The sequence below is a fragment of the Glossina fuscipes genome, unplaced genomic scaffold (assembly GCF_014805625.2).
Source record: "Glossina fuscipes isolate IAEA_lab_2018 unplaced genomic scaffold, Yale_Gfus_2 3, whole genome shotgun sequence".
Taxonomy (NCBI): Eukaryota; Metazoa; Arthropoda; class Insecta; order Diptera; family Glossinidae; genus Glossina; species Glossina fuscipes.
This window is the reverse complement of record NW_023998417.1, coordinates 9,572,185-9,590,393: the sequence shown is the minus strand read 5'-3', so window position 1 is coordinate 9,590,393 and position 18,209 is coordinate 9,572,185. Positions and strand designations below refer to the sequence as shown.

The 18,209-nt window shown below is 32.8% G+C and overlaps 2 protein-coding genes across 2 annotated transcripts; one reads left to right on the top strand and one right to left on the bottom strand.

The window, feature by feature from the left end:
* The first annotated feature begins 1,726 nt into the window (after positions 1–1,726).
* LOC119634739 lies at positions 1,727–5,105 on the top strand. The gene is made up of 5 exons (XM_038029078.1): positions 1,727–1,766; positions 1,861–2,001; positions 2,093–3,243; positions 4,176–4,463; positions 4,528–5,105. The coding sequence occupies exons 2-5, from the start codon at positions 1,968–1,970 to the stop codon at positions 5,038–5,040; spliced, it is 1,986 nt and encodes a 661-aa protein (XP_037885006.1). The 5' UTR covers positions 1,727–1,766; positions 1,861–1,967; the 3' UTR covers positions 5,041–5,105.
* Positions 5,106–8,272: 3,167 nt separating this feature from the next.
* On the bottom strand, positions 8,273–10,186 carry LOC119634528 (cAMP-dependent protein kinase catalytic subunit 2). The gene is made up of 6 exons (XM_038028753.1): positions 10,150–10,186; positions 9,926–10,098; positions 9,618–9,847; positions 9,381–9,546; positions 8,562–8,839; positions 8,273–8,489 (listed from the first exon to the last, which is right to left on the bottom strand). Exons 1-6 carry the CDS (start codon positions 10,184–10,186, stop codon positions 8,273–8,275), a joined length of 1,101 nt encoding a protein of 366 aa, XP_037884681.1.
* Positions 10,187–18,209: the final 8,023 nt, after the last annotated feature.

Below are 18,209 nucleotides of genomic sequence, written 5' to 3'. Positions count from 1 at the left end.
GCAAATCCCTCCCTTCTTCCCCCCCCAAGATTGTTGTTATACCCAAAAGTCATTTGCCGTTTAACGTAATGCCGTAATGCGCGCAGCACTGTAAAGTATAAAAGGAAAAACTTTTACAGGCATGAGGAAAGGTTGAATGAGCCAAAAAACTTGGCCATAGCAATGGTACGAATTGCGCAATCAAGATATCAAGAGCCACTTATTTATGAAGTGAGGCAAGCAAGCATAGCATAGCTCAGTAAAAAGAACAACAAACAGTTTAAGCTAAAATTTCTTGTACACGTTTTCTTTGTTGCCCCCTAGTTTACCTAAAAAGGCATAATTATTGTTGAAAAGTTAGCTTGGAAAGGAAAAATTTTTATATCGGACATTTTTTCAATTTGCATAATATACACTACTGGAGAGATGTTATGCGAGTTAGAAGGAAAAATAAATTTTTTCTTTAAAGACAAATCTGTTTGTAGGTGCCCCGGAAGTTAGCATGGAAAACTAGCAAAACTAAAAAAAAAAGTAGCAAAAATTTTATAATCGGGCAAGGCCTATATCAAATACCCTACACTACTACAACTAATATAGCTTTCCATTCACTTTCGTAAAAAAATGCGGAAAATTATATTTTATTTGCATGAGAAGGCATTTTTTTTTTTATGGGAGACGTGTTTGTACGGAAGCGAATCCAAAAGGTGAACTGTTATGGTCCTACTTTATTAAAACTAATTTGTTGCCAAATACCTTATTATTTTTCGCCCATTTTCGCAATTAAATACTAAAAATGAATCTTTACTGTTGGAGTTCCATGAGAACTTTTCTATGAGGTGGAGTACCACCTACGCGGTGCAAATTTCGTGCAGTTACTCATAACATCATCACCTTTTTTCATAGAAACAGTTATATGGGCAACCACAACAAGTGAAAAGCAGTTAGAGAAGCCATACAAGTTTAAATGATTTTAAATCAATCTGTGTGGAACGCTAGTTCCGAGCGTTACATATACCCGTACAAACTTAATATACTCTGTTCGACAAACTGTATAAGATGTAATTAACACAATTATTTAATCTCTCAGTGTAATTGTAAGCAAAAAAAAAATTAATTATCACGATATGGTGTTAACAAGGAACCAGTTCTTCAACGTCACAACGCAACAAGTTTATTGAATGTTTTCAAGAAAATTAAAGTTTTATTGAACTTAAATTTATTATTACCGTAAATTGTCATGAGTGGTACGTTATTTGCCTACGCACGACTAACATAAATGAAGAGAAAGAATAAATAAAAGACACAACAAAACACAAAAAACTTGACCTACATTTTATCACCGCAATAATAATACGAGAGTATCGCTTTCGTTTATGGTATAGGAGAAAAAAAAAAGAAAAAAGAGTTAAATGTTAAATATGCACATATTTAAAAAACATATACTAAATATTTAAAATATTTATTATATGAGCCTAAACATGGCTATATATATATATATATATATATGTGCATGTATGAAGCTTATCGATGGTGGAACAATGGAATCAAACAAGAATTCATCATTGTACACAAATGTCAGATGGGAAAAAATTAGAGAGAGAGCGAAAGAGAGAGAAAGAGAGAGAGAGAGAAAGATTCTTCAAAGTAAAAGTTAACATTCTCCTTGTATGTTGCTTCGGTAAGTTAGATTAACTTGACACTAAAACTTGACTATGAACCTCACCGGGAAGCTTTACTGACTTATTGGTCAACACACAAGTAGTTCCACAACTGTAGATTGTCGTCATGTCAGTGTTTACTTTATAAGTGATGTTTTATTGTTGTGTTCTTTTATATCGAAGCGTATGGTGAGAGTACAGTTTTTTTTTATTTTTCTTTTAGTTTTATTGCAATTGTGGCTTATAGCCTTTGATAGGCTTTAGCTGAAGTTCATTCGCTTTTAAACTGTGTTCCAGCTAGCAAGTAAGAATTTCTTACGTAAACATTTAATGGTATTAAGAGAAATGAAAGCAGGCTTGATAAGTAAGTTGGCATCAAGAAGTCTTTCTAAAAAAAAAAAAAAAACGAAAAAAAAAGTGCATTTTTATTTTTTAATATTATTTTATAATTTTAGTATTAATAACCATCACCTTAACGTGGGCTCTACCCGCCAGGAATGATGAAATCGAAGAAGAGGCATCTGCTGCTGACGCAATAAACTACGCCAGTGAAGCTTCACAAATAATTGCACTAAATTTGTTAAAATCTTATAACGATATCGATGGTAATCAGGTACATTCACCGCTTGGCATAACTACGATGTTGGCAATATTAGCCGAAGCTGCTCAAGGTGATACCTATGAAGAATTTTCCAAAGTCTTATACTATCCCAAAGATCGTTTGGCTTTAAGGGAAAATTTTAAAAATATTTTGGGCAATTATCAGGGCCGTGTTTACGGTATGGAGCCTTCGTTTCAAACCTGGTTATATATCTATCGCAATTTTACCGCTCATAATGATTTCAAGCAGCTAATGCAAAACTATTATTATGTGGACGTTAAAGATATCAATCATAATGATTACGGTTGGTTTGACTCTACTTCGTCATTAGACTTTGAAAGCTTTCCCAGCACTACCACGAGTAATAGCAAAGATGTTATTGGTTTTGAAACATTGAAGCGTTTAAAATACGACGACAGTATAGTAAATGTTAATGATGTACAACAACGCGATTATCCGAAAGAAGAGAAAACTATAACAACAGCAAATTCTATTACCGATAGTTACGGTGACGAAATTATAGAAAAAGAAACTTCCAAATTTGATCGTTACATCGATGATCAACAGTATGTGGAAAAACCACAAATCATTAAAGAACAACATGTACCGGTTGCAGCAACGGATGATATAAACAAAAAACCAGAAAGCAATGAAAAATTAGAAGATGTAGATGAAAAACCTGTTGTTGATGATGCCGTCTCCGTACAAGATGCGGTTAAGAGTTCAATTGGAGATCAAAGCAAGCGTGAGGATGACTTAAATTTGGAAGAAAATGAAACAGTGCAGGAACAAGAAAAAATCTTTAAAAATCTTAATAGCAACAAAAATGCTGAACAAATAGGCGAAGAGCTGTTGGTGCCAATAAAAGATGTTTTAGATTCAAATGAACCGGAAAAGGTGTCGTTGCCCTTGGAAAAACTTGCAGCTGTATTAGATGAGGCTTCGAAATCGTCTGCAAGCGATACAGCAACTTCTCTAGAAACACATGTATGCACCGCAAGAAATGTAAGTGAAAGATGCCAAGGTTGTTAGGTTGGTTAGGTTTGATTGAAACTTTTCCCTTTGCTTCGCTTGTGTGTCATAAGCATTTATTTGAAACCTATAGCATTAGCTACTACTTTCGAGAATCCCTCCCCCGACAACCTCAAGCAACCCTATGCAAAGTGTGGAAAATTTTTTTAAAAGCACGTGTGAGCTTAACTGACAAACTACGTCAGTAGCAGCACAAGATATACTACATTTGTGCTATGTGTGCCTTTATTTTGTGTGTGTTCATATGGTTTTTGCTCCCAAACAAAGCGTTTCGATGACAGGCTTGGGAAGGAAAGGATTTGCAAATGGCAATGAAAATTTGCTGTTTCGATGTTTTCTCGACGACAATCAAAGGGAAATAATTTCTAGCATCCTGCCAAATATATATGGAGAATTTCGATGGACTGAGACCCGCTCATAAATGTACTTTTGAGAAAAATCATTGAGCTTGGACCTTGGAAATGTTTGGTCCGTTTCTTGTATAAGAATTTTCATCAAAAATAAATCCTTGCAAGGCAAGAAGAAGGTCTAATTTATGTTAATTGACGATGGCGAAGATGATAAGCAAAGAATTGTATTACGTAGAAGGGTATGGAGTATTTAATAGGCGACATTATCTGAGTATGACTTGGTGTTAACTTAAGTGAATGTTGATTGGTTACGCGTATGTACTCTCGGATTAAAAATTATGAGAACTTGGCGTACGCTAAGACGCCTAAAAGCGTTTATTCTCTTACACTCGTATATATACGTGTTCGTTACAAAGACTTCTTCTCTTGTCAAATCGATTTTTTATTATCTTAAAGATCTACTAGATTCTTTGAAGCGCTTAGAGATCTTAGATATTTTGTGATATGATTATTGCTGGAATTTTATTCTTATGTAAACTTTTTACTTGTGTTTAGGTGCTTAGTGGTCGGAGTCTATTCCAAAATGATGACATAACCTCAGCTTTGAGTGCTAATGCGATAACAGGTCGTGAAACGGGATCCAAGACTAAAATGTTACTCTTCAATGGTTTGTATTATCGCGGCAGATGGTCTACACCGTTCATACATGAGAGTGAAAATGATGAATTCTTTTATATGACCGCCGAGGATGCTACAAAAGTGACTATGATGCATGCCAAAGGTAAATTTCATATGGCCGAAGTAGAGCATTTGAATGCCAAAATTCTCTGCCTTCCTTATCAGGTAAATTAATTCAAATTGTTAAACAATTCGATAAAATGTTTTCATATAAGTTTTCATGTTATAGAATAAAAAATACACAATGATGATTATATTGCCGAATGAACTTGAAGGCTTACATGATCTTGTAAAGCAAATAACGCCAAATGATTTCAAAGAAATGAAATCACGTATGAAGGAACATAATCTACATGTAGTTTTGCCAAAATTCCAGTTCGAAGAGACCTCACGCTCCGAATCGATGCTGAAAAGCTTGGGTTTAACGAAAATCTTTTCACGTCACGAAGCTGATCTCAGTTTACTATCAGACGACGGGGATATACATGTGGACGAGATTGTACAATTCGTTAATATACGAGTCGATGAGGCTGGCAATAGTCAAGCTGCCATTTCGGCAACCGATACTCAAGGTAGAAACGGAAACGTTGAACATTATGAGCTGATAGCTATCGATCATCCATTTTTGTATTTTATTATGGATTGCGAAAGTAATTTTATTTTGGTATCAGGCAAAGTTTATGCGCCTGAATTGCAAACGGAATTACCCGTATCGATAGAAGTTGAATTCCAACAAGCGTAGAACGTGTAAGGAATGAGAAGAGAACATAATATAAAAGACTTATCGGTAATGCTTAACATCATATCGAATGAACAAAAATATTTCATTAAATTCGCACAGGCTTAGCTATTACTTTCTAATCTAATCTAATAAATAAAAAAATGTCGAAAGAATTCCTTGTTGTTGTCGTTGTTATTCCATCTTAACATAGAATAATGCTTAAGTGCTTGTTTGTGACAAGCAACATATAAACTGCATTCAGTTTTTAATTAGCACAACTCATGGTCGCTTGAAAGCTTTTCACAAATCAATTGATTGGAATAAAGTGAAAAAACAACGCTGCAGCCGTCTAAACACACACACACACAAACACACACACACATGTGCGGTGAGGACTGCTTATTATTGTTGGTAATGAGGAAGATAGTGTCGACAATAATGACGATGCCAATACTAGACGTGTTCGCACGAACAAAAACTGTTTGTCATTCTCTCTTGTTTTTTTTTAATTTTTTTTTGTTTAGAAAATCTCAGCATAACTACGAATATATCGTCAGTAATAAGGGTGCCTACAACGTTACTATATAACTTAAAGCTCTCAATGACTGTAGCACGTTTTTTGTACACAGATTAACGTTATCGCACTTATTCACGGTAAATATTACCTCATGCAGAAGATGATCTTCGATCCTATTAAAAAAATAATTCTTTTTTGTTTACTTTTGAAAAGCGGAAAACCTGAAAAATTGTTGCATCGCTTTTATTGTTCGAAATATATGTATAAAGAGTAAGGCACGTGTCTTATGTTGAAGCTGTATTGTCTACCCTATGCACAGTAGCGAAGGGTTAACTTAAGGTTTAAACTAATTTTTGTTTCTTTTTAATCCCTTACACAGCGTTGTGTTACAAGGGTATATTACGTTTGTGCGGATGTGTGCGATACCAAAAAGGACTTGAGATAGATCAATCTTTTATTATGCATACTCATTCAGAGACTACTTCCAAGCTGAGAGGAGAGATTCGAAGCTTGTCTGTCCGTCTGTCCATTTTATATATTTGTGTTCATCCTAAAGGTTGCAATTTTTAAGATATTTTGACGGACAAGTTTTGGCCAAGGACGAACTCTATTGAATTTGGCTTGGATTCGGCTCATTTTTAAAAGTCGTTAAATAGACAACTGTACTAAGCGAAGCGATGTAGGGTATTTAATGATAGGATATGCGCATCTGTAGTATTTTTGTTTGTCGTAAACGAATGTTTGCTTTAAATTTTCAAATTATTTCTTCCCAGATATGTATTTGCTAGCAATCATCTGTTGCTGCTTCAGATTAGGATAAGAGTTCATTATCAATAGCGATATTTCAGTAAAGTGATTTTTTTTTTTTTAATCTGCGCAGTGTCAGCAGAATATCCTTAATAGTAAAAGTTTTTTAAAGTGCATCTAAGTGCCATGAATGAAAAGTGGAATTGAAGTGCGCTCACACTTCTTATGATTTGCTGTCAACATATTTCGCTTTATTAATAATATGAAAAAAAAAAAAAATGTCTTTAAACATGTACCCCAAAGTCGCCTCAGAAACCTAATAAATCGTTTATACCTTTTCACAATATCGTGATCACTACGTTTTGATTTATGTACAGTCTTTTATCAAATTTCATATACATTTGATTTACGTTTCCTTTTTTTTCCGTTACACACATCACTGGGAATGTGTTGGATTTACGAAACGCTTGCTACATATACGTATATGCTCCGATATTCTTGACCAAGCCGAACACATATACCTATCTCACCCAAATATCTGTTAAAATGACCACTGCCTCCTCGCACCACTTCCACGCAAAGGAACGCTCAGCTAAACATATTTATTCGCCTAAATGATATGAAAATTGTGCCGAACCTGATTCAGAAATGAAGGAAAAAATCTTTTTCCACTATTTCCATTTTTATCTATGACGGCAATAAGCGAAGCTCGGCCTAGAAATGGGACGAAGCATACAAGTATGATCCTTAGAATGTAAAATCAGCTAGAAATTGGTTCAAAATTTGTTAAAAGAAATATATCAAAGCCAAACATACTACTACATGTATGTACATGTAAGTAAATATTTACCGGATGGTGGTGATGACTACTGAAAATTTCGACCTAAGCCATTGTTTTATTTACGTATTTTTTATTTATTTTTTTTTTTTCTTGATAATTTGAGAGGGTTTGGGTATTACAAGCGATAGAAAACAAAATGTTTGCTCGATATACCTTTTATGGTTATTTAACATTTATGTGTGTTTTTCAACGCCACACAACCTTCATAAAGTTTTTTTGAAAAAAAAAAATGAAAAAATACGCTTTGTCCAGACAACGTATACCGAAAAAAAAAAAAAAATGCTGAAAGGAGATGAAGTAAAGTAAGAGTAAAGTAAGCATTGAATATAAACCAACGAACGACAGGACAACTTAACATACAAATAAGTTAGGGCAAGCAACATGGAAAAAAACTGTAAGCAAAAATTATGATTATCATAATTTTGTGTTACGTGAGTTTTCATGTGGAAAAGATGAAACATCACATCCCATAGCACAGTAGTAAGAAAACAACAATATTAACGGGATGAAGGAGAGGCAAATGTTTTTTGCGATATTTTGTCATTCTCGGAATTTACACTAACACGTCTTGCACTATGTTTTATCGAATGCCCCTTCTTGGTTCTATGTATATATATATATATATATATATATATTGTTTCATGTATTTATTTATTTATTTATTTATTTTTCCGTTTTCTTTTGTTATCGTCATCATCTTCATCATCATAGTATAATCATAGTTTCGCAGCAGTTATACTCCTGATTTTACCTCTGTTCTTTGGCGCCCGTCAGCCAGGCGCCAATTTTCTTGTACTCTTCCCTGACTTTACACTGTACATTCTCACTGTACGCATCCCTTCATCTATTCCTTTGAACAGTGGCTGTTTCGTTGTTGTTAATGTTGTTGTTTGCTTGACATATCCGTTCCTTTTTCGCAAGCGGCGATTGTATACACTTTTCCATACGCATTTGAATGCTTTAATCTCCTCTTTACCTTGACTTTATTTCTAAGCATTTCATTATGAATTATTCATCTTAAATGCTTAAAACTACGAATTTTGATTCTGTTCATTCATTTTATTTGCACTTAAAACATTTTATTACCCATTTTCGATTCGATTTGTCAAAAATATGCCAAATGAATTGAAAAATTTCCTTTTTATACGCTAAAAATTTGCAAACACTTCACCGTGACGATTAGTTTTTGATTTATGCATTGGTTTCGGTTCCGGATATTTATCGAAATTTGACAAGTCTTCCATATTCGCCACCGTGGGTACATAAGGTGCTGCAATTTCTTGATTTAATAGACCATACCAATCGATTGGTTTGAACCACGCATGATCTTTGATATCCTTAACGCCATTTGTTAAATTCCCATACCTAAGTGAAACGTTAAAACACCATCTACTTAGTTATTCTTTTTCCATTTTGTTAATCTTTTTTTATCGTTACCTTTTTGATAGATCGACTTGCAGCAAATGATCGACCAAATCTCTAAGTTGCGCACTAAAGAAGGCAGGCATTTTGTATTCACCTTCACAGATTTTCGCGTACATAACCATAACATCTTTGCTAAATGGCGAAAAAGGTGAATTGCCCGCGACTAATTCAAATACTAGCACACCGAATGACCACCAATCTACGCTCGTACCGTAGGGTTTTGATTGTATTATTTCGGGCGGCAAATATTCGGGGGTACCGCACAAGGTCATTGTACGTGTTTCCACTTTCTAATAAATGGATTTAAAGCGAAGTGATGTCAAAAGACTCTAATCGAATCTAAAGCGAATTTCTAATAACCAACCCTTAGGGATTTCATAGAAACTTTATCCCCTGCCTTTGATGCATAAATTCAAAATTTTGCAAAATTTATAAAATTTTTCCGAGTTTCAAATTTGAACTAAAATCGGAAGGATTCTAATTGTAAAATGAAATACTTAGAAAGCCACCAATGAAAGTAGAGCGCCTGACGAATAAATGAAGGCCCCGATCGAATAATCTTACATCTTTATAAACGCTGGTAACTTTCCAGTCCAAAAATTTGAACTAAACTCGGAAATTCCGCACGAAATTTGCTCGTTTTGTTCCACTTTTTTTTTCTGAATACAATTCCAAAAGAGTGAAAGCATTTTTTGTCATTGCATAGGCAGTGAAACTTAATGTTAAGACATTGATCTCATAATTACTTTACAGTCATTCTAAGAAAGCGGATAGACATATGCCCTCGTCTCCTAGAATTGGATGAGCACATTCCCCACTTTATATACTTACTTTCGCAAAGCCAAAGTCAGTAATTTTCAGATAACCATTGTTGTCGATGAGTATGTTTTCAGGTTTCAAGTCCCTATAGAGCAAATGTACATTATGCATATATTCGAGCCCCAAAAAGACTTGAGCTGCATAGAAGCGTGCCTGCTTCTCATTGAACTTACGAACTCTGCTTAGAGAGATAATAACATCAAATATAGCAAAACTCATGTATCATGTCGCGTCGATTGGAATACATACTTGCGATGATAGGTAAACAATTCGCCACCATTTATGAAAGGTAAACCTAAATATAGGCAATCGTAATCCTTGGTAGCGAATTCTAAATATATCAGAAACGGAAAACGTATACATTCCAAAACCTTCTTTTCGTTATGAACGTGAGAGACTTGCTTTGTCCGAACGATTTGATCTTTTAGCAAAATTTTCGCCGCAAAATAACGAATTGAAGTTTTCTCTTTAACCAACACCTAAAAAAGTAACATTAACCCCGGAATGGAAATAAATTATTTTTCAAGCATAATCGATAAGTTCAGGGTTCACATTACCACACGACCGAATGAACCAGCACCTAGAGTGGCTTTCTCATCGAAACCTTCGAGACCAGTTTCCGGAGAGACCGTATTACTTTCCCATCGCTTGTTAAAATCTTCACGAAATTTTATTAAAACCGTTTCATAATCAAGGCTTGGACTGAACGTTTGTTGTGATTTATAATCCGCTGCAAAATTTTATGAAACTGTTCAGCGGAAATATCACGAAATCATAATACCTTTTGGATAAATACCCGGATTATCTTTACGTGCCATCAATGCTTTGCCGTATTCTCTCTTCTTAAACAGAGAAATTTTGCAAAATTTATCGATTAGAATTATTTCGTCTAAATTATTATTATTTAGAAGAACACAAAAAAAAAAAAAAAACAAAAAATATATATCTGAAAATAAAATCACACTGACACTAATTGACCCAATAGTACATATGGGAATTTTTGAATTGTCGTCATATCAATACAATGTGTAGAATCAGCCAGCAAAGCACAGATAGTTTACGATAGATTTAAAGCAAAAGAAAATCATATAAAGCGGGGAGGAAATTAAAATCGATATGTACTAAGTAATTTTCTATAATGTCATCTCTGAACTTAGCTGCGAGCGAAAGTTAGGTATGTTTCTCGGACATTTCGACAAAAAAAACTGAAGAAAATTATAACACGATCTGTCTGGTGCAAGTTTTTACCGCTTCCGAGTTAAAACTCCAAATAAAAGAGCAGGGAGGTAACCCACGAATCCACGCATGATGTGTTTGCGATTAATATCCAATCGTTCGTGATCATCATTATACTCTTCAGTGGCCCAAATTGACAAGCAACAAAAAAAAAAAAAAGTTGGCAAGGGTGATCAATAAAATTTTTCGTAATAATTAAATGTTATTGATCATAGTCAGATCGGTCCACTACAATTGTTGATCTCTAGATCGTAATTCCGCTTCATTCCACAGGAATTTTGATTTATTATTTCCTGAAAGCCAAAGTTTAACCTTTTCTTTCTTTCCGCTACTCACGCCGTTTTCAATTACTCTGTAAGTATCTGTTCCTTAGCCCTATAAAATTGTTGTGAGAAGAATTGTAAGTAATTCTTCAGTGACAATAAGTTAACGATTGAAACGTAGAATTGCAATTGATTGTGCAACGTTTGTAGCCTGCAAGTGTCGCTTCCAGTTGATTTGGAATTTGGTTTGACTGAACTTCTTCGCTATTCAAACTTTTTTCATAAAAGTAACAAGCACTGCACGAATCCCTTCCTTCTTTTTCCAAACACTACAAACTCTTCATTCTTCTCCTTAAATAAATTATTGGGTCGATATATACACATCACCTAAGAATGGGGTACACTCACTTTCTTGAACGTTTGAAAGGAAGCTTTAGAGATCGCAAAAAATATACATTATCTTGATAAGTATCGCTTTCTGAATCGATTTTTAGTATGTTCATCCATCTATAAGAGCATCACACTTTGAGTCCGTTTAAATATATTCTTCTACCTTTCTGTCCTTTTACACCACCGTCTGTCCGTTAGTCCGTCTGTGTAATGTCTACGATAGACATTCTCCTATACACAAAAATAAAGCTTTCGGCTTCAGATTTGACAGAAACATTCAAAGTTATTGAAGGCCATTTGGTGAACTCAACTAAAGCACACCGTCCACAGTGGAACATAGACTGAAACGTTTTAGTTTTCAAAGGCAAAAGAAATTAGATTTTTATTTTGTTTAATTGTAAGCTAAAACATACAACAAGGAATAGTTGCACAGATTTTCTATGGGTAACCATAGAGTTTCTGCACAAAAATGGCTGCAATTAGTTACGTCCACCCAACAGTGCTTTTTTTTTTCTTTCTAAGAAAAAGGCGGTGATTTTTAGATAGGTAGGTAGATTTTTACTATTTGCATTCATATGTATGTAAAACAGATAAATTATACTGTGTCAACCTATTGATACCTATTGAACCTATATTGAAAAATGCTTAGATCATTTTACATAAATCAAAATAGTTTAGTTAGGATTAAGCTTTGAGTTAAGCAAACTAATTAAGCTAATGAATTTTAATTCAAAAATATAAAAATACTAAACGACGTCATAAGATATTTTTTACATGGACGTAAATAAAATCTTCGCAGAACTTCAGCAAACATGTACGTGCGACTTAATCTCCATGAGAGGTACTTATGTGAGAAAACTAAAGTTCGTACAATTTTTATTCAAATAAAACTTTAGGAGGTTGAGGGTTGACTTTTTTTTTGTTTTTTTTTTTTTTTTCTGTTACTTAATCGGTTAATAGAAAAAGTAGCAAAACCCGTATATATTTAGATATTTGTTTACGTATTTGTAAAGCCTAACACAGATATTATCCGTTTATTTATTGCAGTCGTTAACATATCTTTACTGAGCGTAAAGTTTATCATAAGGATGTCGGTGTCCTAAGACACAACGCGGGCGGTAAAATCAAATGAATGCTTGTTTATATGGCATAAGTGCAGGGATGGTAAAAAAAAGGACTAATCTTTATAAATTCAGGAATATTACTACGAGACGTTAGTAAAAAGCAATTCTTTGGATTTTGCGTTAATTTTATAAAATCTTGGAAATTTGTCACAAAAAGAAAAATGTTTTTTTTTTTTTTTCTTTCTCTTATGGTTGTAAATTGAATATTTTTATAAGATCAGCACAAGAGAGTATACGCCAATAAATTAATTTTTTGAAACCATAAAAAAATAGTTTTGTTGTTTATAATTTATAGCATATAAGCAAATTTTTGTAATCAAACCTTTCGTCAAAGGTTGTTTTGTCTTTCATTTACGCTATCAACACTTTGACAAATGCTTCATAGATATAATCATTGATAGGAATCGTTCACCATGAAAACCATAAGGAGACGGAGATTCAACTCATCTTAACAATGAAAGGCTTCAACATGTCCATCATTTTTAAAATACAAAGTCAGATATATATGAAAAACGTATACAAGTAGCAATAGTGTTTACCCACCTAAAAGAGAACATTTTTATTCGGTTTGATATAAAGGAAAAAAAAAAAAAAAAAAGAAGAAAAATAAACCTGAACTTGACATAAGGATTTGAACCATTTTCACATAAGTCTGTTGATTTGTTATATATATGTGCCTAAGCATTTATATTTAAAATGTATGTATGTATGTACACGTATGCGCGTGGGTATATAAGTGCTTGTGTATATTTAAACAAATAAATGTACTAGAAAATTACCAACTTATGTAATCTTGGTTAGCATCATTTATCATTTGGACATTTGTGTAATTTTTCTTATTTTCCTCTCAGTTCCTCTTTCCTTTTCTCCCTGTGTAGTAGTACCTATTAAACATATCAACTTCTAGAAAAAGTTTTCTCTACTGTCACGCATCAAAAAGTCATACGGGTAAGAAAAATTTGTTTCTTACCCTCTCCCGTATATATAAAAATATACGTTAACGTGCATGCACGCATTCAGGAGTATCCAATAGGAAAACGTAACCATCAGTATGTTGGTTGTGTGAAAGTTGTTAAATTGTTACCGGAAACTGTCACTTTACGTTTTGGCAATTATAGTTGAGTGAATTTGTCATTATCATGAGCCTTTCAACTCATGCATCCCCACTTATGCATAAACACATGCGCTGAACTTAACACAGATATATATGTTTATATACGCTTTATAAACTTGTTGTACGTTTAGGTGACCAAAGCACTTTTGTTGATTTATGTGAGAACTAATTGAAAGGTTTCTAAGGACAAATGGATATTAATGTAAAACTTAAGATACTATCGAACACAGGCCTTTGTTGATAAAATTGAAAACCTCCTCCATTTTTATTGACTTAGGAAAGCAAATTTGGAGCTTATACGTCTATCCGTATGCATATTCAATCGGTCCAATTTATGATTTAATAATCATAACATGAATTCCTCCTCTGGAGGAGCAACGGATCCTCTTACCTCTCTACATAAAAAAGAGTGTCTATCAATAAGTTTTTGTTTGCAGCAAAGTCCAACGAGAAGATGCATTGAAAATTCATCAATTAGTAGATAATTTTTAAATTTTTAATTAACTTTTGTTTACAACTTGATGCAAAAGTGATTGATTTATATTTCAAAATCAATTTTGCACTTTATTTATTTTCTGTCTATAAAAGAACTTTCACTGGCCAAATTAAATAAAACAGATATCATTCAAATTTTTTATTTTTTTCTTTTTTTTGAGAATCGAAACTAAATTTACTTTTCATAAATACACATATGATTCTTTTTGTTTTGCTTTTTCGTATAATTAGCGAGCGAAACGAAAACGATATCGATATTAGTAATTCCGTACCAGGGGAAGATAATTCTATACTAATGTTATCAATTTGTTTGTAAGACACAGGTGATGCATAACTCACCTATGGAACTGTTTATTTTTATCTAACCGAAAAGGGTGGTTCTGGTTCTTCCAGCTAGAAAAATAAGCTACTATTTAAAATATATCAAGTTACTTGAATTTTCGACAATCGATGATGACCTTTAATTAACGAATCCCAATACGATCCCAATGTCATGCTCATATCTTATTAAATATTAAAACGAATCTTTTCTCACATCATCTCTAACCAAAAAAAAAAAAAAAAACAAAAAAGTCAGGCACAAGCAATAAAGTTGAAAATAATCCTATCAAAAATTTTTGCTCTCTTACTGAATTGCGTTTATATTGTTTTTCAGAGGACAGGACATGAATAAAATTTACATTTTTGTGTAAAATTTATTTTAAAATAAAATCTAACATAATGCTAACTAAATCGGAGACGTTCAACGTTTTCAATAAAAGGGGGAGAATCACAGGCATCGCAGGCACACTTGCATGCCATGTCTCTCTCTCTCTCTGGTGGATATATTTTATTGAAAATTGTATAAATTTATTGATATTCAATTAAAGTCGTATTTCAATAATTGGTTACGCATGAAAAGCACATCCGAATGCATTTCCAATAGATTCTATTATTATTATTTTCCTTTTTTTTTCTTTTGCTTTGGTATGTCAACCAAACCATTCAGCCAATCGAACAACTATTCAGTGAACCAACAAAAAGATTTAATACAATATCCATTAATAAAACGGACGGGTACCCGGTCGTTCCGTTTAAAATAATATCTATGTATGTTTATGTAAAAATATATACAAATGTATTTCTATACTTGTCCTGTATAGAATGAAATACAAATTGGCTCGTGGATCTATGTACTGTTTTTAATGGCTCGCGGTTATAACAAATTGTTTAGTAAAACACTATGTGTACATATTATGTATCTATCGAAACGTATATAGATGTAAGTATATATATATATATATATATATATATATATATACATATGTATATGTACGATGTTATTGGTTAAAATTTATGGCATTGGTTGTTAAAATTCCGCATTTAATTTTACGAATACATTCTAATGTCTAACGAATGAATTAATCAACAACGACAACGATAAGGTAATGGGCCTTATAAACCAAATTCCTTCAAAATTTGTGACGTTTTTCGTTTTTCAGAGATATGCTTTGACATATTTGACAGTGCTGTTGCGATGCAGAGAGAACGAATTCAACAAGATATTGCATAAAAACATTTAATTATTTCAAAAATAAAATTATATCTTTTCTCTCTGGTTCGATGTGTTTGTTGCATTCACTTCCATATGCCTTTAGGTAACTAAAACTATTTAAAATGTTATGGTCAAGCAAAATCGATTGTGTCCCCGTTTCACTTACTAGAAGCCAAAGTTAAAAGTTTGATAAAAATTATGATTTGAAACCATATAAAATTAACTTTTGGAAAAGTCTTGTAAAAGCGTGGCGTAGTCCAAATTTATTGCGATTTTATTATTTTTTCTCATCGATTTTGCTTTTCTTTACCAAACTGTCAAAAGGTACCAAAAAATCTATGTTCAACGCGAGATATATGGATAGATTAAATTTATTTTAAAACTATTTCTTACCTTTTTTTCTTACAGGACACAGTTCACAATGACGGTGATTTGAATTTGGAAAATACAAAAAAAAAAAAAAAAAATTCATTCGAAAATTATTTGGATTGCAGTTTAATGCACTCTCAAAAGACCAGTGAAATTATTATCACTGTGCGGTATTACACTGCTTCTATTTGGAGTATTAAATATATATAGGAAAACGTAAACAGCTAAGCTTTCAGCTAAACCATTAGCATCATTGTCTGCCTGAGTAGACTTCATTTCTTGTGGCAGAATCCTAAAACTAATTCCTTGCGTGGTAGGTCTCAATAAATCAAATACCCTTTGGGCATAGGACCTTTATATTTACGGAAGGACAAGAAAACTCGGTAATTGGCGATCGTCAACACTTTGAGTACAATATTTTTCACTATTATGTTAAACAAATGGTTTTTTTTTTTTATAAAAACACAAATACGAAATTTCACGCGCACTCCATTTTGCTACGTAATTCTCTAATTACATAAAGTACACCTGGGTGGACTATCCGGCGTCTACCTCTTCAAAATATTTTTATAAATAAGAGCAAAGGCCAATTTTTAACTCTTTTTTTATAAAAAATTTAAATTTTTTTTTTATTAATATCAGTTTTAATTTACATTAATTTACAAGTTTATTAAAATTTTTTTTTAATAAAAAAATTTTCACAAACGAAAGGAATTTCACAACTTTTCTTATTATTTGCTAATTGAGAAATAATTTCTCTTTGCTAACTCTAATGCGTAGTCGTTGAGTTAATATTCGTGATTTACTCAATTTTAAAGATTTCAAAGAGCACAATACTAGCCTTTCAGAGCAAACAGCTGACTTAACTCTCAACAAAGCTTACTTTAAAAAAAAAAAAAAAGAGAGAAAAGGAATGCAGTTACAACATTAGTTGGAATGGACGGGAAGATAATGAACATAATGTTCATATCTCTTTTTCTCTTCCTCTATGACTTTAAATTAGTAAATCTCATAGATAAAAAGGTGTTAGACAAGGTAAACGAATGTGAAATATTTGATATTAAAAGCCGAACTTAAAGCAATTATCGAAATATTCTTTGTCTCCTTATGGATTTTTACAATTGGAGATCACATCCTATGGTCAAAAGTGATTATGATCTGGTAATTTTATTGCAATTTTTAAAGCACCCACTGCAAAACGTCGGTATAAGCACATCTCGGAGCAATGACGAATCCAAGCAGGAAAAAACTACACCCCACAGGGCAAAACGTCAAAGTTTTATACAAAAAACTAAAGATTTTGGATAAACAACAAACCAACTGCACCAAATCAATACGTAATAAAAAAGGCCAAAATATTTTCTTAAGTGTAGGCATGAGTATATGTCACTATGTCTTCATCACTATGTAATATATTTTATAAAAGTTTCATTTTATCCTTTCACTAAATCTAACCGCATTTACCGCCCACGAGCACTCGATGCGCGTAGCGTGAAGAACATAAAATGCAATAAACGTCTAAAACCCGTGCTCCCGTCATGACATACGATATGTGACCGCAAAATTTTCAATTTTTAAAACCAATGTGTCTAAACATAAGAGACCACTAAACAAATGATTTTTTACGCAACTGCATTGAATTGATAACCATTGCGTGTTGCGGCAATCTTTAAGAAATAAATTTAAAACAAAATTCAAAGAATAATTCTGAAGATACTTAGAATCTCTTTCTCAATCGGTTTTCAATCGTTCTTCCATTATTTATGGAAAATTTAATAAATTGCATCCTAATCATATGTATAGAGTTGTATAAAGCAAGGTAAAATGTGTTAAGAGAGCCGAAAATCGCCTGAAATAAAATTTAGGTTAGATTAGGATCCTGTTGTATTTTTGATATTTCCCTTTTATTGCTATTATTGTTCACCTTTTGAGATTTGATGCATCGCCTTGATTTTGGTAAATTTTTGTCTGCTCTTCTATTGTGAGTGTTTACTGTATCACTACTTTAAATAGAGTCGATCAACAACATCTTTTTGATTGTCATCAAGTTGATCAAGTAAATCCGCTTTCTTCCGTCGTCGATTATATACATCTTAGCAATATAGCATAGCAATCATGTTATAATTCAGTGAAAATTTTACTTATTCTCCGACTAGTTCTACACCTGAACAACTTAAAGACCCCAAGTTCCTGTTCCCATCAATTTTTAATTATAAAATTCTCCAAAAAGGAAAGAAAGAACAAAAAAAAAAAAAAATTATAAATATATATAAGCGAAAATGAATACAACAAGAAATGTTTTAACAACGTGTGTAC